The 26,717-nt window shown below is 33.6% G+C and overlaps 2 protein-coding genes across 5 annotated transcripts; both read right to left on the bottom strand.

Moving 5' to 3' along the window:
• Window positions 1-274: 274 nt before the first annotated feature.
• Window positions 275-8,357, bottom strand: LOC133692125 (signal peptide peptidase-like 4). 2 transcript variants are annotated; one of them, XM_062112835.1, is made up of 15 exons: window positions 8,075-8,357; window positions 7,246-7,404; window positions 7,014-7,125; window positions 6,317-6,436; window positions 5,974-6,125; window positions 5,676-5,858; window positions 4,776-4,810; window positions 3,948-4,110; window positions 3,346-3,399; window positions 2,820-2,912; window positions 2,596-2,738; window positions 2,074-2,144; window positions 1,345-1,428; window positions 651-768; window positions 275-517 (listed from the first exon to the last, which is right to left on the bottom strand). In XM_062112835.1, exons 1-14 carry the CDS (start codon window positions 8,207-8,209, stop codon window positions 659-661), a joined length of 1,614 nt encoding a protein of 537 aa, XP_061968819.1. In that variant the 5' UTR covers window positions 8,210-8,357; the 3' UTR covers window positions 275-517; window positions 651-658. The 2 variants fall into 2 exon arrangements, with proteins under 2 accessions (XP_061968819.1, XP_061968818.1); XM_062112834.1 differs by having other exon boundaries at window positions 275-768.
• Window positions 8,358-20,133: 11,776 nt separating this feature from the next.
• Window positions 20,134-25,416, bottom strand: LOC133692869 (U-box domain-containing protein 33-like). Of its 3 annotated transcripts, XM_062114033.1 has the most exons (9): window positions 24,873-25,416; window positions 24,448-24,569; window positions 23,962-24,083; window positions 23,434-23,538; window positions 23,109-23,244; window positions 22,818-22,955; window positions 21,967-22,458; window positions 20,734-21,486; window positions 20,134-20,571 (listed from the first exon to the last, which is right to left on the bottom strand). In XM_062114033.1, the coding sequence occupies exons 1-9, from the start codon at window positions 25,057-25,059 to the stop codon at window positions 20,389-20,391; spliced, it is 2,238 nt and encodes a 745-aa protein (XP_061970017.1). In that variant the 5' UTR covers window positions 25,060-25,416; the 3' UTR covers window positions 20,134-20,388. The 3 variants fall into 3 exon arrangements, with proteins under 3 accessions (XP_061970017.1, XP_061970018.1, XP_061970019.1); XM_062114034.1 differs by lacking the exon at window positions 23,962-24,083 and having other exon boundaries at window positions 24,873-25,014; XM_062114035.1 differs by lacking the exons at window positions 23,962-24,083; window positions 24,448-24,569; window positions 24,873-25,416 and adding an exon at window positions 23,691-23,955.
• Window positions 25,417-26,717: the final 1,301 nt, after the last annotated feature.

Here is a 26,717-nt window from a genome sequence, read left to right as displayed (position 1 = left end):
CAGAATTGTGGTGTGCATAGAGTGATTTAGCCTTATTATTATTTTTTTGGTAAAATTAAAGGAATAGCAACCACATGTGATAATTGAAGATATAAAGGATAACTTTGTCTGGCATGATCTGCATCATTTAATTTCATCTCCCTCGTATCGATTCATAAATGTAGAATAGAGAGCCTTCATGGGAGGACTACCCAGGTAAGAAGCAATGATTCTTTGTCGTTCAGATTGCAAGATTTGCATCTTTTATACTGCATTGAGTTGACGCTTCATCAAATTGTACACCTAAGAGGGGATAGAATTATATGCTGGAATAAGATACTCCCAGAGTGGCCTGATTACAATGAGATTACATATACGAGGATACAATAACAAAGCAAGGTGTTGGATAAAGCAAAACGTCTAAAGGCCCTGGAACCAATGCTATGTTTTCACTATATCATACGATCGAATCCAGCACGAGGCTCAGGCACCTATGTATATGGTGATGTTGCAAGTAAAAGTTTCTGGTGAATCCGAGCTGAGATAAAAAGATCATTTGCAATTAGTCAAAACTAATTTTACTCTAGCTTCAGTTCCCAGTCAGTTAATGGCAACAGATATTACAAGCTCTCCTACAACTTGTACAGGTAATTATGACGCGCATGCAAGACCTGTATCACTAAGATCCAGAGGGTTGAAATTGGATGTGCCGGCAGGGTCTTTCAGGCTCTCCCATTGTCCATAATGCTTTCAGATCTCCTCTTTGCTTTCCCAACGTCAAAAAGGTACCTGCATCCACGATTAAAGAATTAATACACATGTTGACAATCAAGACGAACTCAAGGGACTGCTTATCAAGGCCGTTTGTCTGGTTTTCTTTCTTATCCCTTCCTTCTACCTTCTTTTTTTTTTCTATTTTTTGGTGAAGCAGACCAGTTAAGCATTTTACTCCAAGTTATTCCTTGATTAACTTCAAATATTCACTCTTGATTAACAAAGGTCAATGTTTGATTTAGTCAAGGAATGGTTTTGAGTAAATGCTTGGCTGGTCTTGAGCACCCATCTCCATGGAGGAGGTGGCATTTGGATTGCTCAGGATCCTTCAGTTCAGCAGGCAATTGCTTAGGGTCGTTTAATTTCAGCTGGCCAAATACATGAATTTGCAAACCAGGGTGTGCTCATGCAAGTACCACAAGTGAAAGCTTGCAAGCAATGGCCAGTCTTGTTTCATAGTTGCCAGGAAGGGGTAATTTCAAGACTTCCACTTAGAGCGGGTGGTTGTAGAATCTTGTTTCTAACTAAAACCTCTCCACTAAAAGGGAGTTGCCCATGGGCTTCACCAATGGTTAGGTTGTGGCTACTTACCAAGGGTGAATGGAACAATGTAAAGCAAAGCTGGCTGGCCATGCCCATCCATCATGTTCAAAGCTACGTATGTTACTAGGAGACCTGCAAATTAACAAATCTTGGACAGTGAGGATGTTGGCTATGAATTACAAAAATATAAAATACCCACAAATTCACAAGCAACATTCGTTTTGATATATTGCTTCAATTAAATTTGTATCCTATAAATCACTCTTTAGTTTTCAAACTATACAACCTATCCTAATAGAATTTATACTGGCAAATACTTAACTGGATATTGACCTTGATCTCTCGAAGGAGCCTTAATCTCTGATAGCAGATAGTTCAGAAATAAATGATCTTGTCTTTTTATTCAGGGTGCAAAAATACATCATACTTCTTGAAACACCTCTGAAGCATGAAAACTGTTTGCAAGTGCCTCTATATGCTTCAACAAATGCATGAGTAGCTTTTATTGACCTTCAGTGCTGATCAAAATTTATTGTGTGCGTGTGTATCAGCCATGGAATTCAATGTCATTTTTCTTTATTTCCTCCTCATAAGTAGAATTGAATGCAATTCTATAATTTCCTAAAATTCTTTTGACAGGTGGCCAATATGGCTCATATATGCATCCCAATGATGATTTCTATCAGTTGCTTTTAACTATCAGCTTTCCATGCTTGAGTAACACATATGATGAGCTAAAATTTTATGAACAACAATGGTGTGAAAGCTTTGGCACACCTAAACCATAAGCAGTCATTGCCCACAAGAAGTATCCTGCTCGAAGATTCTTCTTTGCAAGCCAGTCATACCTGCAAAATGACCAGTATTGTTGAACTTGTAAACAGTTAAAACATCATATCAAATCCCAGTCTTTGTGGAACATATCTAAGTAAAAATATCCAGAAGTATGATGACAAGAAAAGGCCAAATAAATAGTTCATGGTCCAAGCATCCTAGCCTATTCCAATTCTCATTTGGCTTGTTTGACACTCATAATTTCAAGGCTTTACAACTCCAGATAAAAAGAAGAAGAAAGTAAGGACAATTCCAATTAAAGAATCAGTGTTCTGCATAATCATGGCTATGTCATTCTAAACAATTATCAATTCCATGCCCATTATAGATAAACCAAAAAGGCATGACATGAAGGAAGCTGACCGTAATGATAGGTTTTTTTTTTGAAGTGGATTACTTGCATTTTCAAGGGAATTAAGGGAAACTGTCACTAACCAAGTTAGTTACATGGCTTAAGATTCAAACCTTAATGAAAAAGCTACAAGCAATCCTGGTAAGATGATGTCACCAAACCCAATTATGCTATAGCCACCCCAAGGATCAAACATCCGTGGGATTTTCAGTAGCATCGGTATACCATCCTCTCCACTCTTATCACCACGAGCCACCTGTGGGAAGAGGAAAGAAATGAAGATTTGCGTTTTCTATTAATAGATGTAAATTCATCATAGGACCATTCCACAACTTACCACAATCATAACACTCTCCTTGAACAACCATTTCGAAACAAAAACCCAGAAGATGTCATACAAGAAGGCACAACTTAGAAGAATTGTTCCAACCTGAACATGATAAAAAAAATTTAACCAAAAGAAAAGAATATACATCAAAATCATCATCTTGAATAATGTCACCGTAGTAGTTAAAATGCATTTCTCACTATTTTTTATCAAGTACAACAAGATCTTCTCGCATAATGTACTTTGTATTAGCTAATAATTTATATGCCATCAAATTCTTTGTATCATGGATTTTTAATTTGACCAAGATTTTAATGGAATATGACCTCTTGCAATTTATAGCCCTAAGTTGAAGACAGATGTGAAAAAGATTAAAAGCAAGTTTCCAAAGAAACTAACAACAAATATCGTTACAACAGCCACAAACTCAAACCTAGATAATCTTGAAAGGCTAACAATGAAAACAAAAAAGGGCAACGCTAGAACTGTGCAATGGAAAAATAAACAACTAAAGAATGGATTCTCTCATGATCACCTTGAGATTTGGCACACGAACAATCTGAAGAACTGTAATGATCAGAGCAATACCCTGGTTCATGTAGGAAAAAAGAGAAATATTAGAGGGCCTCTTCCAATCAATTTGCACTGACATGGAGAAGGTGATAAAGAAAAGATAAACAAATTAAGCACTTGAAGTGACAACGACAAACAAACTAAATCAGTTGGAAATCTTTCCATAATGATGGAAGTGTTGTACCTTTAATTACCTCAAGTTAGTTTTTCACTGGTAAAATCTGATATTTAACTACAAATTCCACACGTGCTTCCATATTTAGTTAACATCAATATGCAAGTACTGTAATCAGAGTGTGCCCGATTTAGATATGATATTTCCCTTTCACCTTTCCAATTAAAAACTGTGATTAATAATAGTAGAGGGATTATTGGCTTGATGACGGTGGAGTGCTGGAGCTATTTAAGAGAGGGGAAACAAACATCATATTTTCCATATATGAGAGTAATGATAAAACTGTAGGCAGTCAAGTGGTTGTGTTCTATGGTCTGAAACTTCCAAACTATGTACATATGAAGAGAACTGAAGCTAGAAGAGCAGGAAAAAAACAAAAATTGTCTTACAAGGATATCTTGACCTATCCAGGCAAAGGAGATAGAGCGGAAAACTGCCCAAACAACAGCAAATGCTATGCAGAAAGGAGAGACTGCCAGTGTTAGATACGAGACAGCTCCAAAGAAGGGAACTTTAACAAATGATTCTCCCGCAGGTTGAAACCATCTGAAACTATATTTGTTAGGTGTCAGTTGCACATTCTACGCGAGCTTTGAAAAAAGATGGAATTTAACAAATGTAGTAAAAGACAAGAATGGATGAATAAATAACAAAAGAACACAAGTAATGTTGCCGAATGAGGATAACATAATTCTTATACTGTAGGTACTGAAAGAAATAAAAGATCCCAATTTCATTGTTCTGCTCACATCTAATGTTGCATAAGGCAGTTGCCAATTTTTTTCCTTCTTCTTTCTTTTCAAAAAAATGCATGATAATTGCATATGGTCCTCTGACTAATTTTATCAAGAATGAATAAAAATAGTGGCAAGTTAACACTGTAGGGTTGTCACGCAGATAATCATCTTTTTAGAATCAACATGGACAATTGTTTGAGGTACAATAAAATGAGCTCTTAAGAAAACAGTCCAGGACCTGGAAAGATCAATGCTGTTTCAGTTTTTCATATAACAGTTCCCTCATTAAATAAATAAGAGAGAAAGCAATAGTAATAGGAAAGCTAAAAAAAAGTGCCAACATAATCAGGCAGTACAGGAAAATAAAAAAAATGTTTGAAGAAGTTATGCTTCTTGTCCCTATCACACGTAAAAATTCACAACACACAAACAATTATGTTGGGATTTCAAATGCCGAAAAAGGGAAAAAAATACACATACCATGATAACAAAGCAGCCAAGCAAGTTTGCAAGCCCTATAAACATGAAGAGATTTCAAGGTTCAACATTCACAGTAAAATGAATCGACAATTTCAAGAAATGTTTGAAAGATGTATGGGAACTTGGGCACTTAGAATTGGCCCTTGTTTCACCAATACATTGATTATTTGATGTTTGAAAAGGAAATAAGACAGGCATTGAGGAATAATTTTTCACTGACATTTTTTGTGTCAGTCCCCCTTTGTGAAAAATTGAATTGCTTTCCAGCAGTTCGAAATAACAGCACCATATGGATTGGTTTTATTAGAACATGATGTTTTCAACTCATAGAGTCCTACAATTTGATGCCTCACTAACTGGAAATCATGGAAACTTTAGATCAAATGTGTTTCTCTGAACACTATACATGGATTCTAGTACTGAATATAGATAAAAAGGTGTTATGACAAAGCAACTTCCAAAGAACAAATGCCCATAACAAATGTATCGTGTAAAATAGTAGTGTATCAGAGGCTTGAAAAGTTGAAAAAAAGATAGAACAAAAAGAGATAGTCACAACCAATTTAGACCTAAATTTCAGTGACAAGCATAAACTAAAAAGACCACATGTGAAACCAGTAAAAAATAATCATGACAGCAAGCAAGTGTGATGACAAAATTTGGTTAGACCTTTGGAAAGATCTCGGATGAATATACAGGTTTAAAAAGGAGTAGCATAGTTCTAGAAAAGACTGATTGGAACTTCCAGCAAAAGCCTGAAATAAAGGATGGCACCATATAAATTTGAGAATCCTCAAATTATTTTACAAATGCATGTCTGTGTCTCCATTAAAAAAAAGAAGTAAAGATGGCAGATACATTAATAAAAAGGAATTGAGCATCAAAATATAGAAGACCCACCTCCACTCCCCCAATGCAAAACAGAACCACCAGAACCTCGATAAACCAGTACGACATAAGTTTGTAAAGCATAACTAAGAAACAAGAAGCGATCACAACGAAGAGAATTGCAGATGTCGTGTTGATGTTAACAATACCACTGGAACGGACACCATCCATATGAATCAATTCATCCAAACCATCCTGCAAGCGCAATGTCAACCACATATCACTTGAAAAAAAATCAGGGATCTAATTCACCAAGGATCACACTTGACAGGAATTGCAAAAATTTAGCTGTCTAGATGCCCAAAATGACCTTCAATAGCTTATCCTGCTCTATAGCAGCTTCTCTTGCACTCCATGCAGACCAGTAAGAGGCACATAAAATGGTACCGACAGCCATAAGCCATAAGAACACTTCTGCAACATCCACCACTGGACGTCGTGGTGAGTATAGCTGCACTTTAACTGGAAAGGAACATATGGAAGTGAAAACAAATGAATACCCCCATCAAATGAAAGCCAAGGTCTCATGTTTAGGTTTTATAATGATACAACCATTTCACGTACAATTGCATCCAAAGAAATGAAAAGGCATATCCAAATGTGCCACTGATATAAAGGAATGAGGGAATACATTACTATAGAGAAATGCAAACCTGATGAGCTGCTCGTCAAATATTTTTCCAAGCTTGCACCAGCATCTTGTGGGAGCATGACAGAAGCAATGCCAATCTTTACATCAGTTTCATTGACTTCACAAACCATCTTGAACAGTTCTACAGAAAAAAAAGTTCCAAGAGTAAACCATGAAACCAAAAATGCAAATATAATCAGCATCAACTTTTGTTCATTAAGAAGCCATGGTAATGGTGAATTCACCAATTTACTTTGGTGACACTCCTCACAAAATATTTACATTTTTGAAGAAAAGAAATCGGCTTCTGATGTTTCTAATATGATAACAGCTGTACAGTTCCACATAAACTCCTGTATATTGAAGGGAGTTGATGAGACATTTCAGAGGAAATAAGTTTCTTCTAAGAGTATTAGTTTTATAGAGCCAAAAGCAGCAGAGAATAAATGCATTTTTGGCAGTAAAACAAACGAACAGATATCAAGAACGACCAACAGCACCAGCAAGGATATAGATACCCTGTTGAGAGAGAAAGAGAAAGAAAACAACGACATTTATATGCATCAACATAAACAGAACATGATGAGTTAGACAGATCAGTTATTTCAGTCTTAAGCTCCAGGAGATCTTATTCATAGCAGCATATTGGCATGCATGTCAATTGAGAGGATTTTGAACAGATACAATCACAAAGATGACAAAATGTTACACGCAAATACCTGTCCGGTTGTTTATGATGAGAATAGCTGAAGCACCAGCATCTTCAGCAACATTTGCCTTTGTTGTGAAGCTACAGTTACCTCGGTGCGCCAATATGATCTCCCCTGAAAGCTACCAGGCAGCGAGAAAGTCCAATTTATAAGAAAATGAATAGAAGAACAACATTTTGTGTAATTAATTAAACCTGATCAAGAAGAACTGTACAAATAGATAAAAAATAAAAAAATAAACCTTATTTTTGGGTTTGCTACAACAATCAGGAGGGTCAGCCAGGGCAAGTATAAATAAATTAGCATGTTTTTCCTTCGATTCCAAAGTGAGACCAAAACGAGCACCGACACCAACATACTCAATGTCTTCTACGCCATTAATCCAAGTTGGTACTTTGACCTATAAAATAAAATTCAATAAGAAATAACGCCCAACAACATTGCCTTAAAATCCCACAAAATTTTTAATTCCTAAATTCAATATTAAATAAGCCAAAAAAAATGCTTGTCAAAATTAATTTTTTTAGATAACAAAATATCTCATTAATTAAAACAAGAATCATACAGAAATAACTAAGAAACAGGGCAGAACAAAACTGTGATAAAATTAATATTAAAATTAAATTAACAAAGTAAATTAAAATATTTATTTCCAAATTATTTCTTGATATTCAAACAGAAAAAGGTGGGAAGCATATAAAGCGTATATCCTCTGAAACTCTACTGTTACTGTTTTTAAAAAATCAATAAAACACTCAACTTTACACAATTTCCATGATTTTCTCAGCAGCCAAACAGAAACCAAGAGAGAGAAAAAAGAATTAAATTAAAACAAAACACTTCAGAAAATTGAACTAAACAATTCAATTCAAGCGAAGCTAAACAAAGTAACTACTACTTCGCATAAAAAAATGAACCTAATTCATCACAAAAATCAACCACAGAAAAGCAAACAGTTTCCTCCAGTTTCCTTTCATCTCTTCAATTTTTCAGCATCCAAACAAAAATCAACAAAAAAAATTGAAAAAAAATCTTCGAAGTGAAGTTAGGGATTTTTCTTGCAGCTTTACCAGAACGAAGTTATTTTCACAGCCAGGCCGCTTAGGAGCGACGTCGTCGTGGTGAACTATATCACCGGCTGATCCCAAACAAAAGCTTGAAGCTAGCAAAGCTATTACCAGATATATCTTTTTATAAGTATCCATTTTAAACTACATAATTTGAAGTGTTTTTTTAGGGTTTCAGCGGAGAAAGGGAGGAGAAGGAGGAGGTGTGAAAGTGCAGAGAGAGAGAGAGAGAGCCTGAATTCTCCTTGTCGTTTTAGGAGGGAGACATTATAAAACGCCGTGTGGTAACCGTTATTGAGCTGGTAATGCTTATTGTTTTTTTTCTTTTAGTTGGCGGGTATAATGAAACGCATTGCTGAGAGCGTGTCAGTCACGATCCTGAAATTTCATAATTTCATTAGCTGTATTTTGCTGTGTTTGGGAATGCGGTTACTTTTTAAAATATTTTTTATTTAAAAATATATTAAAATAATATTTTTTTATTTTTAAAAGTTTATTTTTAATATCAGTACATTAAAATAATTTGAAAACACTAAAAAAATATTAATTTGAAACAAAAAAAATAAAAAATGCTTAAATCTTTTAAAAATATTTTTAAAACACAAAAATAAATAAAACGACATAATTTTAGAGCTAATATAGTTTGTATAAATTGAATAGTTTATCGTGCATTTATTGCCTAATTTTTTTTTCCTGTTCAAATATCCTTAATGTTATTTTTTATTCAATGCATGAATTCTTAAATATTTATTTATTTAAATATATGTTAATATAATTATTAAATTAATGCTTAATTAAAAAAATTAGAGATTCATACATTTAAATATAAAAATGATAAAAAAATGCACACCAATATATAGTATTATAGACTAGAAACAATCCACTATTTAATTACTAATAATTAGTTCAAAGCTAATTTGATTCATTGTTGAATTGAAAAAATAAGATTACATCCATGTGCAGTAGAAGTCTATATAATATTTAAATACTATCATTTTCGCTTCACATAATTCTATTTATTAACACTATTAAGGTCCATGTACCAATAATTACTATGATATCAAATAATGCTTAATACTGTTAATTAGATCAAAGGGAGAGAAATCATAATATAATTATTCACTACAGTTAAATCCATAAAAGTGATTGGGTGAAAGAATTCATATTTTAAGATTATTCGAAAAAAAAAGTTTATAGATTTATAAGATATTTTTTCACTAAAAATATTTACTTTATTAATCATGTCACAACAAAACAGTAACTTACCATCATGATGGTTTCACTCATCATTTTAAATTTACCCTGGTGATTAACTCGGCTCAGTATTGAGTCATCCTAAGTCAATCTTTAATTTTTTTATAAAATAAAATGATATTATTTTTTAAAAATTGTTAACATATTTTAACCTAGTTTTCAACCGAGTTTTATTAGGTCAAATTAGATTTTTAACTAAATTATATGATATTTTCCTTTTTTTATTTTTTTAAATCTTATTTAATTTTAATTTCAAATTAAATAAATATCAACATTCAACACGTGAAACCGAGCCTGTTTTTAAAATATGACATCACCTATTAACAGAAAGGCGGTGATAAAAAGCAAAGCGCGTGGGACAGTATTTTTCATCTTCAATCAAAGGTCACCGCCGGGGACTGTGCGAAGAGATTAAGAATACCGTATAGGCAGGCAGTACGGATAGGACGGCTGGATTAAATTATAATCTGATTCCTATATTCTGTGCTCAAATCCACCTAAGCCTATACACGTTGCAAATAACTATTGCGTTGTGAGTGACATTTTTAACCCTTTAATGGTACCAATATTCTCGGAGCACGTATGACGGTTACTGGATCTGAAAGGAGTGGTCAGTCCATAGATTTTTCGGGAGCCAATACGGCACTAGGGCAAAGAAAGGGGGTCCCCCACATGTCTGGTCAGCTCACTACAGGAGGAATCACACGTGGGCTTCATTAATTTCTATACACCCTTGTATCTGGAGATGAGTTCTGGTGAGCTTGTACGGATATAATTTTAAAATTGTAATAAGATTTTTTAAAAATTATTACAGTAAATATTGATGATACATCATACCTTCTATTTCTAAATTTGAATATGCTTATAAGTCTAGTTTTGTTATTTTTAATGTATATATATATATGCCAGGGAGGGTCTGAATTAGAGATTGGACAAATATTCAGTAATAAAAATAAATTGATTAATACAGTTAAATAATAACACATTGCTTGAATATCGAGTCCAACGGTCAAACTCAATATTTATTCAATTACAATATGTGGAATATGTGGAAGCACTTGAATATAAGTAGTATTCTTGTAGGGATACCATTAAATGTCAGATTCATTTAAGATGGAAAAGTTAAAAGGGTTAATCACATGTGTTTCAATCTTTATCAAAAAAGATCATCATTAGTTTGATGCAAATTTTTATTGCTAATGCTATATGAACCCTTGTGATGAATAAGTTTTCAATGGCAGTGGCAAGCGTACAAGATGAAATAAATTGCCTTACAAATATAAAAATTCATATGACAAAGCATGAGTTGCAAAACAGAAGGTCATTAAGCATCTTTTTGGTTCACACAAGGAATCTTTTAAAAAATTACGAAGGTTGTTGTCGGTAATAAAGGAATCAAATCTTGGAACAGTTGTTGAATGAACGTGTAAAGGGAATATTGATGATAGTATAATGGTTTTTAAAAAAGTGTTTTGGTCATATGGATCTTGTGTTAAAAGTTTCGAGTACTACAGACCACTCATTAGTGTTGATGACACACATTTACATGAGCGATATGATGAGAAGATATTAATTGCAGTTGCTTTTGATGCAAATACTGGGTTATTTCCTTTGGATTTTGCAATTATTAATAAAGAAAATAATTATAATTAGAGATGGTTTTTGCTTTGATTACGAAGATATGTTACTGGTGATAAACCATGTATACGTATAATATCATATAGATATTAACTCCATTTTATATGTATTTTTATTTTTATTATCTTTGATTGTTTTTATTAAACAAGTTTAGTGGACACAAACAAGTAAATTATCTTGATCTACGTCAATCTCTCATTTTCCCACCTTTTCTTTTACTTATTATTAACGACTCTTTTTTATTTATTTGTATAGATTATTATTGGATGTTTAGATAAACTTTTTGATTCACGCTTATAATTTTTTTTTATGTAAAGAAACATATCAAAATAGCCTTTATACTCAAGTTTTTTTTCTTTTAAAAAAATTACTACCCACAATGGAGCGCCTATCAAATCAAATTTTTATTTCCGTCTAATTACTTTTTTTCCCTTAATGTTTTAGATTTTTTTTTATGGATTCATCTTTTGAACATTTGATTTATTGGGGATTTGACTTCGTACATTCTTATCATTCTACAATTGTTTTTTTCTTGAAAAAAATATTGATTTGGTGATTATCTTAAATTGCTTTTCTATGAGTCTATCCTTATCTCATGATTCAGGTCACGGGTTTTGCATGCTATTTTTTAATAGAAGGCTTTTTAGAATGATTTTGTTTGTGTTTGATTTTTCAAGAAATTAGTCTAATTCATATATAATTATTTTTTTTATTTATATAAACAAAGTTTATTTTTCAAAATAAAAAATATTCACTTTAAATTAACATTGTTGATTTGTTCGGCCTTGCGTAATTTTTATAGGACATGAGTTTATTCAGTCATTTCCGTTTGTATTTATCTTTTAGATCATGCGTTTTTTAGGATGTGAATTTATCTTTTTATTGGTTTAAGTAAACAAGTTTAGTGAACACAATCGAGTGAATGTCTCATTTTGCGTGATTGAATATCTTGATTTGCATTCATCTCTTATTTTTTTTCAATTTCTCTTTTGGTTATTGTTAACAATTTTTTTCCATTTATTTACATAAAATGGTTATCGATTTATTTAGTTAGATGCTTACATTGTCTTTTCAATTTACACTTTAAATTTTGTTATGTTAAAAAATACATTAAAGCAACATATATACTCGATATTTTTTTGAAAAGAAGACCCTCAGCTTAGCTTAGGTTAAATGGCTAGTTTTTAATGCTAGGTGGACATGTTAATATTACATATCCAATGTGTTGGTAGTGTGTTTGAAAATAATCCAACACATGTGTTGGCATTTTATCGGAGCAAGCTAAACAGAAAACATGTTATTCAGGTATTTTTTTGAATCATTTGTTTAATAAAAGACGTTACACTTCATCGAATTATTGTTGTTTAATATTTAAAAACTAATATTATACAAGTTATGTGGACGCTTTATTTATAGGAAAGATTGACAATTGCTTTGGTTGTTTGCACTAACAGGATGGACACGTAGACATCAATGGTCTCATTATTTATTTTTTGAGATTGTCAAGCTACATTGCTCAGACCAGGTAATATGACAGTTCAGCTATAGACAACATATTCCAGTCGACATTGACATGAGTGATGCATTACATGCCATAACTTTTCAAGATAAAAATGATGATTATGATTGGTTAAGCCGACATAGAGCATATGTGTTTATAGTGGGATGCACGAAGAAATGAGATATTTACAGAGATGTATCTCATGATTATAGAAGAGTAGTACATGATTTGGTATGTGAGTATCATATATTGGGTCATTATTTCAAATCCCATCCAGGTTCCTCTACCTGGATACATGCAGTACGAGCAATATGCCCAACGAATTCAAAATCTCGTAAGTAATCAAATCTTTTTGTAATTATGAAATGCTAAACGTTGGGTTTTATGTATTAATCTTTTAATTTAATATTAATATTTTATTAATATTAGATTGATTTCTTGTTACGGGAAGGTCGTATCTTATCTTTGTAATACTAACAAAAAAAGAAGGAGTTCACATTGTTGCGTTCCAGTGGCTAAATGTTTGCCGCACTAAAGTTGATATATTTAGAGAGAGGTTAACTCTTGATGATGCTGTTGCAAAGGATGAGACCACTTAGGCAAGTGCAGGAATTGAATCCAATCATGCTTCTAATGAGCTTGGATCATCCAGTAAATGATGTAGACGTAGATAAATAGATGAGTTATGTTTATATATTTTGGGATTACTTGAGTATTGTATTATTGAATTATTTTTTGTTCATTTAAAATTTATATATGTTTTTTTCTCCATTCCTGAAGCTACTTTGTGATTATGAAAAGTAAGAATTTATTGAGTTTAGTTAGAAGTTGTCTATTGGGGCTATTGTGTTTTTTTGCAGGGTTTTTAAACGGGATAAAATTTTGGGTATAGTTCATACATAGGAGAAACTTTTTTCAAATTTTATTAAAATTATAAATTTTTTAACTCTCTAAGAATCATGAAGTAAATTAAATTTCAAAATAACAAAAACTGTAATTTTATAAACGTTTTTTGTTTCAAAACACAAAAACTTTTAAAAATAGACAGTAGCCAAAACAATCCGATTATTTTTTGAAATGTCTAGTCTCGTTTCTTAAAACGGTTTGTCAATTGATGTTGCGATTCAGAACCATGAAAAAATTATAATTGATGTCACGGTTTACAGCCGCTTTTCTGAACTGCGACATTCTTAAACTATGCTATTTCACCAAAAAAAATTTTATTTTGTGTTACTTTGCTATTTTTTTTTTAATTTTCTGTGATAATTTCATGATTTATCCTTTTTTTTTTGTCCCAAAGAAAATTACGAAATACCCACACACAGATTTAAATTAACTCTTGATTTTGTATATTTGGTGACTTTTCACGAGAAATCCATTAATGGAAACACCATCATCCTCGTGTGATGCTGAAGGAAGTAATTGGAGTCGTGCAGGAAGATTAAAATAAAAATTGTTTTTTTTTTTGTCCTTTTAAATCTAATTTTTTCGTTGTATTGGGAATAATTTATTTTTAAGTGCATTAAAATAATATAGATGTACCTATAAAATTATATATATATATATATATAAATAATAATTTAATCTTAGTTAACATGTTAGTTGGAACAAACAAATCCATTTAAATCTTGATCAAGTTATAAAAAAATAAATTTATTTTTTAATTATTAAGATGCATGGTTTGTTATCTTGACTAATTCGAAATATTAAGTTTTAAAGAAAGAAGAAGAAGAACTGTTCGATTTATTAGGGTCAACGAAAACTTATAAAAGTCGCAATGATTGCAGCAGGGAGAAACGACCGCATAGACATATCTGCACACGCAATTAAAATTAGACAAGCAACCGCTGGACATGCTATGGATTCAAGAGGCGCTTGTAGCATAATATTCATGTGATTATTTTAAAACCAATAGATTTTTGCACTTCCGTAGGCCCTAATGGCATGACTACTTTCAAGAATATCTGCCCACTTACTATAAAGATACGAGCTCAGCCTAATGCCAAGAATTATAAGGTGCCTGGTACTGTAGTATAATTGTATTTTTTAAGATTTTTATTGTTTTTATTTTTATATCATTTTGATGCGTTAATATCAAAAATAAATTTTAAAAAATAAAAAAATATATTATTTTAATATATTTCCAAACAAAAAATACTTTAAAAAATAATTTTTACAATGCTTCCAAACACTTAGTTATTATTTAGAAAAAAAACCATAGGCACAAAAATACAAAAATACGAGAGAAAGTCAAATCTAAAATACATAAAAAATGATAAACATATTTGTACCTATATTTTTTCTCTTGTTTTTATTTATTTATATTTTTTTGAAAAAAAATAGGCTTATACATGCTACTAATAGAATGTAACTGGTTATTTAATTAACACCCTAAAATTATTTGCATTTTATCAGATCTTTGAACTAAGCAATTTATTTTTTCTTCGACTAAATTAGAGCACCAGGAATATAATTTTTTTCTTTCGGAAGTTTGTGATTTGAAAACAATTAATTTGGACAATCGAAGAGGGCCTGAAAGGCGAGTGTCAATACAAAACGGCATCGGAGTAATTTGGCGAGTGACTTACAATCCATAACCTTGGATAGATGTTCAAACCCAAGAGAGGGCAGAGCATATTTTTAGAAATATCCCGATTGTTCCCAGAGATGGAGCCAATATTTGCTAGCAATGCTCCAGGTCTCTATCCATAAACGGTGTCGCTTGGTCCTTGAATTCTGCTGCTTCCCACGTCATCCAAAGGGTCATTCTAGTTTTACGCAAGTTGAGTCATGGACAAACAAAGTAGCCCGAAACATTCCATCCAACAATCAGACAGAAGCAAGCTCCAGATGGAGAAACCTTGTATCATTTTAGGCGAGAAAGTAATAATAATTAATTTTAAAATATTTTTTATTTTTTTTAAAATTAATTTTGATATAGTAAATCATTTTGAACTGAAAACATAAAATATATATTAATTTAAAATAAATTTTTTTAAAAAACATTTTCCAACCATAAAGCCAAATATACTGCTCAGGTATTGATATCCTCCGAGTCGTATCAAGAATTTTTTTAATTAAAAAAACTATTCAGGCTGTGAAAAATTATATTATCAGTATACCTTAAATGAATTAACAAAGAAGGAATGAATCATGAAAAAAAAAAGAGTTGAGAGATGTCTGCACCATAAAAAACTTCGTTCACCCAAACCCACCAAGAAAAAAGATAATTCTCGGAACCAAAACCAATTTCAATTATTTCTTACCTGCTTGAACACCTATAAGATATAATAAAAACCCAATTAAACTCTCTTTTAATTTGATCTCCTAAAGTAATCCAAAAAATCAGTGTAAAAATTAATCACTAAAACTCAATTCAAATATCAAAAACTTCTCGACATCATATTTATTTTTTCTTGCAAGTTGAAGGCAAAAACAATTCTAAACCGAATCATTAAAATTAAAATTAAAATTGATCTTTTTCATGGGCAGAATCAATTCCAACTTATAATTTTTTTTGTGTGAATTAAAAATTGAATTATGACTCTTGGGAATATATATCTTCCATTAATTTGTCACACTTGATCCCTGAGATGATAGACTAGTTTGGTCCTCCATTCTGTATTTGTAGAGGAGCTGCTGCACCACACGACCTGCGAATCAGTGTTTAGCTCCACAACACGAAATCAAGTCTCCAGTCCCAATTAGTAATCTTACTGTTAGTTTTGATTCCCAATCAGTAAATCAAACTTGGGAGCAAGAAATAATTGTCAGAGTGCAGTAGGGTCGAAAGGAAGCATGGCTTCGCGTTCAACCTAACTATCCCATTGAGGAAAAACAAGAGGTCAGACGAGTGGCATGCAGGGGTACAAGGCAGAAACCCACAGCAACATGAGACATACTTACCCACAGCAACCTCCATTGCACTCAGGAGGGGTGCTTGTCTAAGGTCTCCCCAAGCGGGAGAGCCTACGTTATAATTTGTGGTAGAGGGGGCTGCGCAAGTCGCGGCCCCTGCCCAATTCTAGTTACAGAAGCTGAGCTTGGTCCTGGTTTACGGCCAGTTATTGAAAGATGCCCTTAATTGGTTGCAGAGTAAGGTCACCGCTTGAGTCAATCCCTCTTGTTTGCATCCTATTCCTATCTGCTAAACATGTATATGATTTTCAACCCTCCTCCTCCTCCTCGTCGTCATCATCATCACTATGGTACTCTTCAAAACCTCTTCTTTTCGCTGATAACTTTCCGTTTTTCTCCAAATCCTTGAACATTCTATCCTCCTCCTTAGAATTCCACTTAAACTTCTTTTACCTCTCCTTTTCATTCCTACAAGCAATTCTTGAGGAAATTTACTTTTCTTGAGCCCCAAGTAATCTGAAAGCTGGCGCTTCTTTGATGGATTTATTCCAAACCTATCAGAAAACCTTTCGTTTTGGAAGCCTTTTAGATGTCACTCTCTCCTGAGTTTTCTTGCAGATAGTGTGGAGAACTTTTCCAAAATTCTGTAAAGCTGACATCTTAGCGAGCCAGAAATCTTTGTTGTACTACTTTTTTCTTAGTATCTGTTTCAAAAAGAGAATCTGGCAGGTCCGGTAAGACGCAATTATATATCATCTGGGAAAAGAACTCATGGCTTCTGGTTCTGGGGTAACTTGCTTGGATGGAAGTGCCCACCGTAACCACGGCCACGCCAGGACATTGGGCGGTGGAGATTTGGGAAAATCTGAGAAACGGGATGGATAGCGTGGATGCTTGGGAGATAGGGTTTTAGGGGTTTCTCTTTTTAACTATGCAACTGGTGCTCAAATACTGAGCATTACCAGAAAATTGATAAATACAAACAGAAATATCGAGGGAATATTTCCGTCGGTAAATTTCCGAGGGATTTTACCGACAGAAATATTCCCTCGGTATATACCGAGGAAATTACCGTGGGAAAAAAATTAAAACAAAGCAAAAAAAAATAATGACGTGTCATTTTTACCAACGGAATTACCGACGGAATTTATTCCGTCGGTGATTCCGTTGGTAAATTTGTTTGTAAATTGTGAATACTGTTCATCATGTTAATTACAAAGGGAATCACCGACGGAAAATTCCGTCGGTATTTTCCAGAGAGTAAATCACCGACGGATTGAAAAGTCGTCGGTGTTATTTGGCGGTTTTCTGAAAAAATTCAATGAATTTAAAATTTTCATTTAAATATTACAAACGAAATCACCGACGGATTGAAAAATCGTCGGTAATTTTTTTGCGGTTTCTGAAAAATTTTTACAAAATTGAAAATTTAAATTAAATATTATCGATGGAATTACCGACGGAATAATTAAAAAATATTAATATTTAATTATCCGTCGGTAAATCCGTCGGTAAAGCGTCCCAATAAAAAGCCTGAATGCCCTTATTTCATAAGAGACAGACCCGTTTCTTATTATTCTTCTTCTTCTTCTTGTTCTTCTACTTCTTCTTCTTCTTATTCTTCTTCACTATATGTAAAAGATATTATTAAGGTATGTCTTCTTCTTTTTCTTCACTTTATGTAAAAAACATCATTTCTTATCTATTTCTTTCTCTTCTTTTCTCTCCTCATCTCCTTCTCTTTTCCTCCATGCTTGGGTATGTCTTCTTCTTCTTTCTTCTTTTATCCTCTTAGTTTTTTTTTTAATTAATATGCTTAATGAAAAAAATTTTCTCTCCTTAGCTTCACTTGCAACTACATTAAGGTAAGATTTTTCTTTTTTTTTTCTTTTTTCATGATTTTTTTCACTATATTTGTTTTTTATTTTATTTTTAATTGTTTTTGTTCTTACTAATTGTATAAATATTGTTGTGAGATTTTTTTTTCATATGAGATCAATTTTTAGTAGATTTATTTATAGGATTTTTAAATTTTTAGCAATTGCAACTTCATTTTTTTCATATGAATTTTTTTAGTTGAATTTATTTTTTTATTTTATTTATTTGTTGCAAATTTGTTTGAATTGATTTTCTTATTCTTTTTTCCAAGCATTTTGAGTATATATTATACAGTGTTAATTTATGTTAATTTAATTATTTTATAATTTTATAAAATGAATTTTTTTTAAATGTTTTTCAGTAATTACCGACGGAAATTCCATCGGAAATTCCATCGGTATTTCCGTTAGTAATAAAAAAATTATTACCGACGCGTCTGTTCTGTCAGTAAATCTGTCGGTAATTATATTACCAACGGATTTACTGACGGACAAAACATTACCGACGAACGATTCACCGACGGATCATTTCTGTCTTTGATTCCGTCGGTAATATAATTACCGATGGAATATGTGTCTTACACCGACGGAAAAATTCCGCCGGGAAAACTGTTAAATCTTGTAGTGGAGGTGATTGCACACAAAATTTCTCTGCTTGTCTTGTACTAATTAGTTGGTATACTGTACATTAAAATATTAAAAAATTTATTTTATTTGATAAATTTATATATTTTAAAAATAATTAAATTTTAATTTATATTGAGTATTAAAATTAATAATATTATAATAACTCTAGTTATAAAATCCAGAATGCCTTAACGGGTTAATCTGAGATTTGATAGACTTAGTATTTTAAAAAATAATTAAATATTATTTTTTATTTTAATTTATATTGAGTATTAAAATTAATAATATTATAATGACTCTAGTTATGAAATCCAGAATGACTTAGCGGGTTAATATGAGATCTGACAGATTTAGAGCTTGAACTAGTTCAAGGTTAAAAAAAAATAAAGAAATATTGATTAAACCCGACCCTATAAAAAATCTAGGTCAACTCGCGACGCAAGATAAAACAAGTATTTTTGAATTTTTGTGGTCAAAATGAAGTTGCTTTTATCGTTATCTTTACCTGGGTCAACTCGAGTTGAGTTTTAAAAATATGATAATAAATGTTTTTGTTTTTATTTTTGTCTGGGTGAACTCAGGTTAACCCTTTCAACCCATGACCCTAGTTTTGCATTGGGTTGACCTTCTAATCAGGTTTTAAAACTATAATAATAACTATTTTTATCTTTATGTTGACCTAAATCAACTCAAATCAACCCTCACAACCCGTAACTCGGGCCTTGCCCCGAGTCGATCCTTAAGTTATGTTTTAAAATTATGATAATAACTATTTTTATTTTTACATTAACCCAACTCAACCAAGGTTTGGGCAACCAATGTTGACTCTTTTAACCCGTGTCCTAAGCCTTGTCTAGAATCGAGTTTTAAAACTATAATAATAATCATTTTTATTTTTATATTGACTTGAGTTAACAATCGACTCGACTCAAAATCTATACCTGTCTTATATCAATTTTCTAAATTAAATTTTAAAATTATATCGATAATCATTTTTAAAGCAAGAATAACCTTCTCTATTCAAGATTTAGAGACCTGGACTTGTCCCTAATGAACCCCTAAATTAAGTCACCATTCATCAATCAAATTGACCCAGGTAAAACCTATCAAAAGCCCGTTATTATATATATATATATATATATATATATATATATATATATATATATATATATAATCTTTTCCTCGTTTTGATCCTTTTATAATGTTTTTTATTTTACATGAAAGATAGTAGTCATTTCATAAATAAGAAGCCTTTTGTCAAGAATTGAACAAACTTGTGGTACCTTTTTTTCCCCACTAAAACCACCTTGAACAAGAAAAAAAATTAATTTTTATCTTGTAAAATCCAAGTCCATCTTTATACAGCACACCAAACACACGTTAGGAACTTAAAATCCATTAAAGAAACTACCAAGAAAAGAAAGGACATGGAGGACTTAGAAGGCAATAAATGAAACTAATATTTTGAGGGTCCAGCATCATCAATGGGAACTTCAAACATAACCGACTGCAAAGTCGTAGCTTAGGGATAGCCATGTCTCTGAATATAGAATGAAGGCATTTTAATGCTGTTGTAGCCACTCCTGAATTACAGAACGAAGAGCATGGTTAGGGATAAGTTCAAAGCGTTCAAGCTCCAGGTTTGTCATTGGTGATGTATCATGGCCGCTCTCCAGCCAGCCTCTCAAAGCCTCTGCTTCATAAGTAAATCCATCTGCCGCAATATGAGGATCTTGCATAACTTCCTGCAAACATTTGCAACGTTAAGATAGAAGAGTGAGAGAGAGAGAGAGACATGCACTTAAGAAAGAAGAAACTTTCTGGAATTTCATGGACTTGGGAGGATTAAGTCCCAACAGATGAGCACCCCATTGATGCTAATGAAATATTAAAAGTAATGGAATTGCCTGTAAAATGGGACAGATGAAATAAGGCGGAGGCGTTTGACATTGTAGAGAACCAAACTGGAATCTTGATAAGGGCCCACAAGAATCTCTCATTGGTTCTAGCACACTCCACACTTCTGAGGCAAGGTCAGGGCGGCTGCTTCGTTCCATTTGACAGCATTTCAAAGCCAGACGAGCCAATTGCATGGCTTGCACAAATGGCCAATCCCCAGCTAAGGGATCTATGAAGGAGGTCAGATTTTCCTCATCTATCACATCTCTGATTTCCTTTACCAGGCCAAATTCTGGTCTCCCAGTCAACAACTGTAAGAGTATGATTCCAAATGCGTAAGTGTCTGACTTGGGAGACAACTCTCCTGTTGTAAGAAAATGAGGATCCAGGTAGAGAAAGGTGCCCTCTGGATCAGTTTTGTGATATTGCGTGATGTTTCTTGTGTTGTGATCAGCTAGACAGATTCCAAACTCACTGAGTTTACATGAGAGATTGGCATCAAGGAGTACATTTCCAGGTTTTAAATCACCATGCACAATGCTTGTAGGAGTACTGGAATGAAGAAATATTAGGGCAGAGCATAACTCAGTGGCTATGCGTATTCGGACTTGCCATGACAATGGTGGAGTGTTGCCTTCACAATTGAGGCGGTCTTCAAGGTTTCCGTTTGGAAGATATTCATAGATTAGAGCACAAGCTTCAGAGCAGGCTCCGATGAGAGTGACCAGGTGTGGATGCCTCAACTTACTCAATACATCAACCTGAACAAAACAACAGATCAAATTTTGCTTTATTATTTCCAAATCTTTCTATGCTAAATTCCTAGACAATGAAGTACTAGCAAACATGCATCTGTTCAAAGCCTGCAGAAGATAAATCATCAGGATAAAATAATTAATGGACAGCCTGGAACTTAGAGATATCTTTTTCCAGCTTCTTCCTTGTTTCTGCCCAATAGTCTGATCAAAACATTAGTGTTAACATAAAGCTCCAATTCAGAAAAAATGTCCCCATAAAATTTCTTTACGCAGATACCATGAGAAGGTTTATGATTGCCAGACCACAACCTAAGGAGCCGTAAAGAACCATCGGTAAATGGTAGCCTGTCATTTTCCACATGTGTTCGAATAAAAATGCCCAATACATAGGTATATCAGAAATAATTTTGGTAATTTCTTGCATGATAAAGAAACAGACCATTCCGGTAAATACCATAGTGCATTAATCTCGAGAATTCTTACCTCCTGTTTAAACACAGCATGCCCCTGCATGCTTTCTGGGTTCAGCATTTTTATAGCTACTGGGGTATGACGAAGGAAACCTTTATAAATGTTCCCGTACCCACCTTCTCCGATCTTTACTGATGGGTCAAAATTGCGAGATGCTTCCTGAATCTCTGACAAAGAGAAGACAGAAAGAAGCTGATGAATATGCATGCTCGAGGCATCTTCTGCTTGCTTTTTTGAAAGTTCCTTAACTAACTCATCTCTTTCTTTCTCATATTCCTTACACTGTTCCGCGTAAGCAAGTACTTCGTCACCCAACTCTTTTATCTTATTATCAAATTTTGAACGATCAGTCTCCCACAATAATCTCTGATCACTGGCAACCAAACGTGTTTCATCTCGTTGGTCCTTCGTTCTTCCATGCTCTTGTTTTTCTTTGACTAGTGCTTCCTCGGTTTCTTTCCTGTGCCTCAACTCCTCGGCATACAGGCTTCCCAATACTTTGGCCTGAAACAACATTATTAGAGGTCTGAATAAGACCACAAAGGTTATACAAGCTTCTGTTTCGAGTTTGCCGGTCCTTCAATTCATAAGGACAACACAAGTTTTTGCAAATCGCATGGGCTGAATTGTTTCGTTAACTAACATATATATGCAGTAGAAAGAAGTTTTGAATAACTCCTAATAACAAGCATTTTTCAGTTGATTTTATCCACCATTTATATGTAACGGTGGTTGGGTGGTGGCACTTCTGATAAAACAAGTATGTTGCTTGTAAGAGGTGAACATTATGCTCTTGTTTGTCGTGCATAAAATAATCATCTCAATTAAAGAGGAGAAAAACTGCTTTAGAACAAAGAAATTACCTTACGAAGAGCTTTGATGGAAGTCTTTTCAGCTTCCCCTCGAATTAGTGACTCTTCAAATGCTTCTCGCTTAAACTTTTCAGCCTCCTCCATGGCCCGGTCCAATTGTTTATAAAGTTGTTCAACACTATTCTGTTCCTGTAAACAAACCACCGAGTCTATGAAAAATGTTTAGTAAATATCCTAAAGAAAAAGCTAGAAAAATTTCATAATAATCAATATATGAACGGAACCGGTTTAACATTGTGTGCATGTGGCCTAATATTCCATTATTGAGATGTTTCCAAGTACCAAAGCATCAGGAGTATGTAAATCACTCTCTTCCTCAATATCGGGAATTTCACTTAATTCTAGCTCAAGTCCAGTAATCTCCCCACTTATATGAAGTGTAACAGGATCCAGGTCAGCAAATGCATCTGTAGAAGTCCTGTAAGTGTAGGGAGAATGACAGTCAGCATTATTCGACACTTAAAGACGATCAAGTCGCTTGGATGTACTTTAAGCAGCTGTAACTTGGAAGTACATTCACTCTGATAGATTATTATTTGAGACTGCATTACATCCATGTACACCCAATGCTATCAGAACAGATTGACATGATACTTGTAAAGCATACCCTGTGTGTATGAGATGCCCCTTGCAGATAAACCAAATTTGACAGGAAGAAGGTGCACACTGTTGGACATATTTGGCCTTTCTGGACTGGAGATCCATCATTCCCCTGCAATTTTAAGGCAGATTTATGAGCAATTTCATATTACTTCATAATAGAATTTGGAGAAAACGAAAGGAAAATAAAAACTGGAAACTCTGGTGAAGGGCATAGAAAGTCCAGAACAAAAGTGAATTGTGGCCCTTCTGCAGGCTCTATACCATTTTGTTTTTGTGCGCTTTACTTCTTATATCTTCTAGTGTGACTATTCTGATACTCTGCATTGTCTCCCAATGATTTCATCGCTGGTCTAATCAGCATAAAAAATGCATGGTACAGTTCATATGATGGAATCCATCAGGGCAGCATGCGGAAAAAAACCTAGCTCTACAGAGAGCATCATCCAGAATCCAGTCATTCAGACATCACATGATTTTTTTCCCAATGACATCTGATTTTGATGAAATACGATGCTAAAGTTATGGATTGTACTCTGAATAATGTCTGTCAGCAGCTGCACCCAAAACAAGTTTCTTGATAGCGTGCTGGTACATGAGTTCCACAATCCCCTTTCCTATGTCATCCTTTTCAATGTAAAGCTTTTCTGCATGGACCTTCAAAATAAAGTCATAAATGCCTTTATGCATCAGTTTTGAGGGTTCATTTCTAATGTGAGCAGTTCATGTTTACAGTTTCTTGGAAACACTGACAGAATTTTGAAAGATACACTTGGAAGGGCAATCTTTTCAAGGGAAGAAATTTTTTAATTCACCTTTTTAGGGAGATACCAGAACATAGTTTTATGTGTTTCAACAATTCATTCCTATTAACAACTGAAAGCAAAGGAGATCTCAAAAATGTCATAAGCAAAGAAAATCTTATGTCATTTCTGACAAAGCGGGGACAATCAGTATTTGCACTGAAATTATTATAAACTTTAAATGCCTACAAGTAAGAGTTAACGAAGAATATGCATACCGCTGCTCGGTGACACAAGAGAAGGTAATCATCCAAGACCTTGTGCATAATCTTCCTTTCAAGTTCACGGAATTCCCTCAGTTCATGTTGTTCAAGTCTGCTAGCTGGGAAATTTCCACCAACTGCATACCAGAAACAAAACAAATAAACGTATGGCAAGAGACTGATTTGATCCAGGTCTATGGGTGAAACCCATGTTTTAAAATCCAACAAAATTTACATGCTCAGACACATTATCAAAAACCTTTAAACCAAAAATCAGGATGATCAGAATCCATAGCGAGCGTCAAAATTTTCACTCTTCACCAGAAGAACGTTAACATATTGAATATGGAGCGTATTGTTAAAAAAGACAGATATGCATAAAGTTGGTTCTTCCATGGCATGATACTCGCGCACAAAACAAAACTGACATATTTACTTACTCAAGGGGATCATTTTTGCAGGCTGGTGAACATGAACAAGGCAAAGTTTCTTGATAGAAAAATTCTGTAATGCCCATAACAAAGTCGACTTGCTTTCTCCAACATCCTTTCCCACTGCAACATACACTATATCATCAATCGCGAGTGACATTGATTCCTCTGAGATCTCAGCATCTATTGTTGCCATTAAAACTCTCACCCAGATAATCACTTGGTCTGAAACTGTACGAGCAGAGTGGTATTAGCTGCTATTCAAGTAGTATTAGTCATGTACAAAAAGAGAATTTCCAAGCAATTTCCTGGTCAATCTAAAGTAAAGTCAACAACAAAGAAAAAAATCAGCATCTTTAAAAGGTCATTAGGCTAGCCTTTTGACGTCAGCCCTGCGTTGGTGAAACAATCATGCATTATGCACTTTTCAAGATGATTCAATGAATCAATGTTCTTTTTCTAATCGATAAACTTAAATTTAATGAGTATAAAAAACTTTTTAAATACTTAAAAATTAATAAAATATAAGCCTAGACATGTTGTTGAGGCTCAATTGCTCATCAGCACAATCTTTAAGCTGAGTCCACCAATAGTAAACTCGATCTTCTAGCTGACCTCACTGATAATAAGCCCAAATAATACAGGGCAACCGTCTAAGGGCACATGCCAAGCATCTTGGTGTTGGGCATGTCGAGCATATTGCTAAGCACCCCATGTACTAGGCGCATGCCCAGCTGGGAAGCTAGGAATGCACCCGAACAACGACATGGGCTCAAGCACGCACTTAGCTTAATGTGTTCAAGTTAAGATAATGCATCTTTGTTTATTTTTTATTTATAAGAGGCTTAGATAATTTCTCTGAGCCCAATACTTCATTGAAAATGTTTTCAGGCCACCACGAAGGTCTTTTAAAAATTTTTTGGAACCTCCACGTAGATCTTTTGGTATTTTATATTGATCCAGTATGTATTATTTTAAGTGAAATACAACTCGAAATACCACATTAATTTATAAAGGTGAAATGACACTTCAGCCCCTCCTCTCCACAAAATAATAAGACTCATGGGTTATAAATGTTTTTTTGTATATATATTTTCAGATATTATCTCCCTAAAATATTATTGCACTTTCTCTCTTTATAAAGTTATTGACTTAAGCATCTGAAAGTTCGCACATCCATAAAAAATAAACCTTTTGCAAGTATCAACTACAAACCACCCCAGCTTACCAGGCATCAACTACTAGCCACCTTGGCTTACTAACTATTAGCAACCTAAGATATATTTTCAGAGATTCTCTCTCTAAAATATTATTGTACATTTTCTCTTTACAAAGTTATTGACTTAAGCATCTGAGAGTCCTCACATCCATTAAAATAAACATTTTGCAAGTATCAGCTACAAACCACCCCAGCTTACCAGACATCAACTACTAGCCACCTTGACTTACCAGCTACTAGCAACCTAAGTTTTTCACATCAAGCTACCAGACACCTTGGCTAGGAAGAATGAATTAGATTGCTAAAAATAAATAATCAACAAATTATTCAACCACATAAGTCTTATTTCTAAGCACCTTGGATTTTAGGACATCATCAATTGGCGTTATCCATGAGAAACTGATCAAAAAGTCATTAGTTTCTAAAACTTTTTTTTTACATATTCAAGTCATTCAATGGCACATAATCAATACACACTTAGGCCAAAACAAGTGATGGATCTACCCGTTACTATAGACAGTTCTACCCAACCAGACCTTTAATAACTCATCAGTCAAGTGCAATTCCTCACTCTGGTCGTGTTGGCAACCCAAAGTCAAAACCAAGTCTTGTCATTCTAACAAGTCTTGGCACCT

Source organism: Populus nigra, chromosome 4 (genome assembly GCF_951802175.1).
Source record: "Populus nigra chromosome 4, ddPopNigr1.1, whole genome shotgun sequence".
Lineage (NCBI taxonomy): Eukaryota > Viridiplantae > Streptophyta > Magnoliopsida > Malpighiales > Salicaceae > Populus > Populus nigra.
Note: the sequence above shows the minus strand (reverse complement) of the source record. Positions and strands in the feature narration are given on the sequence as shown.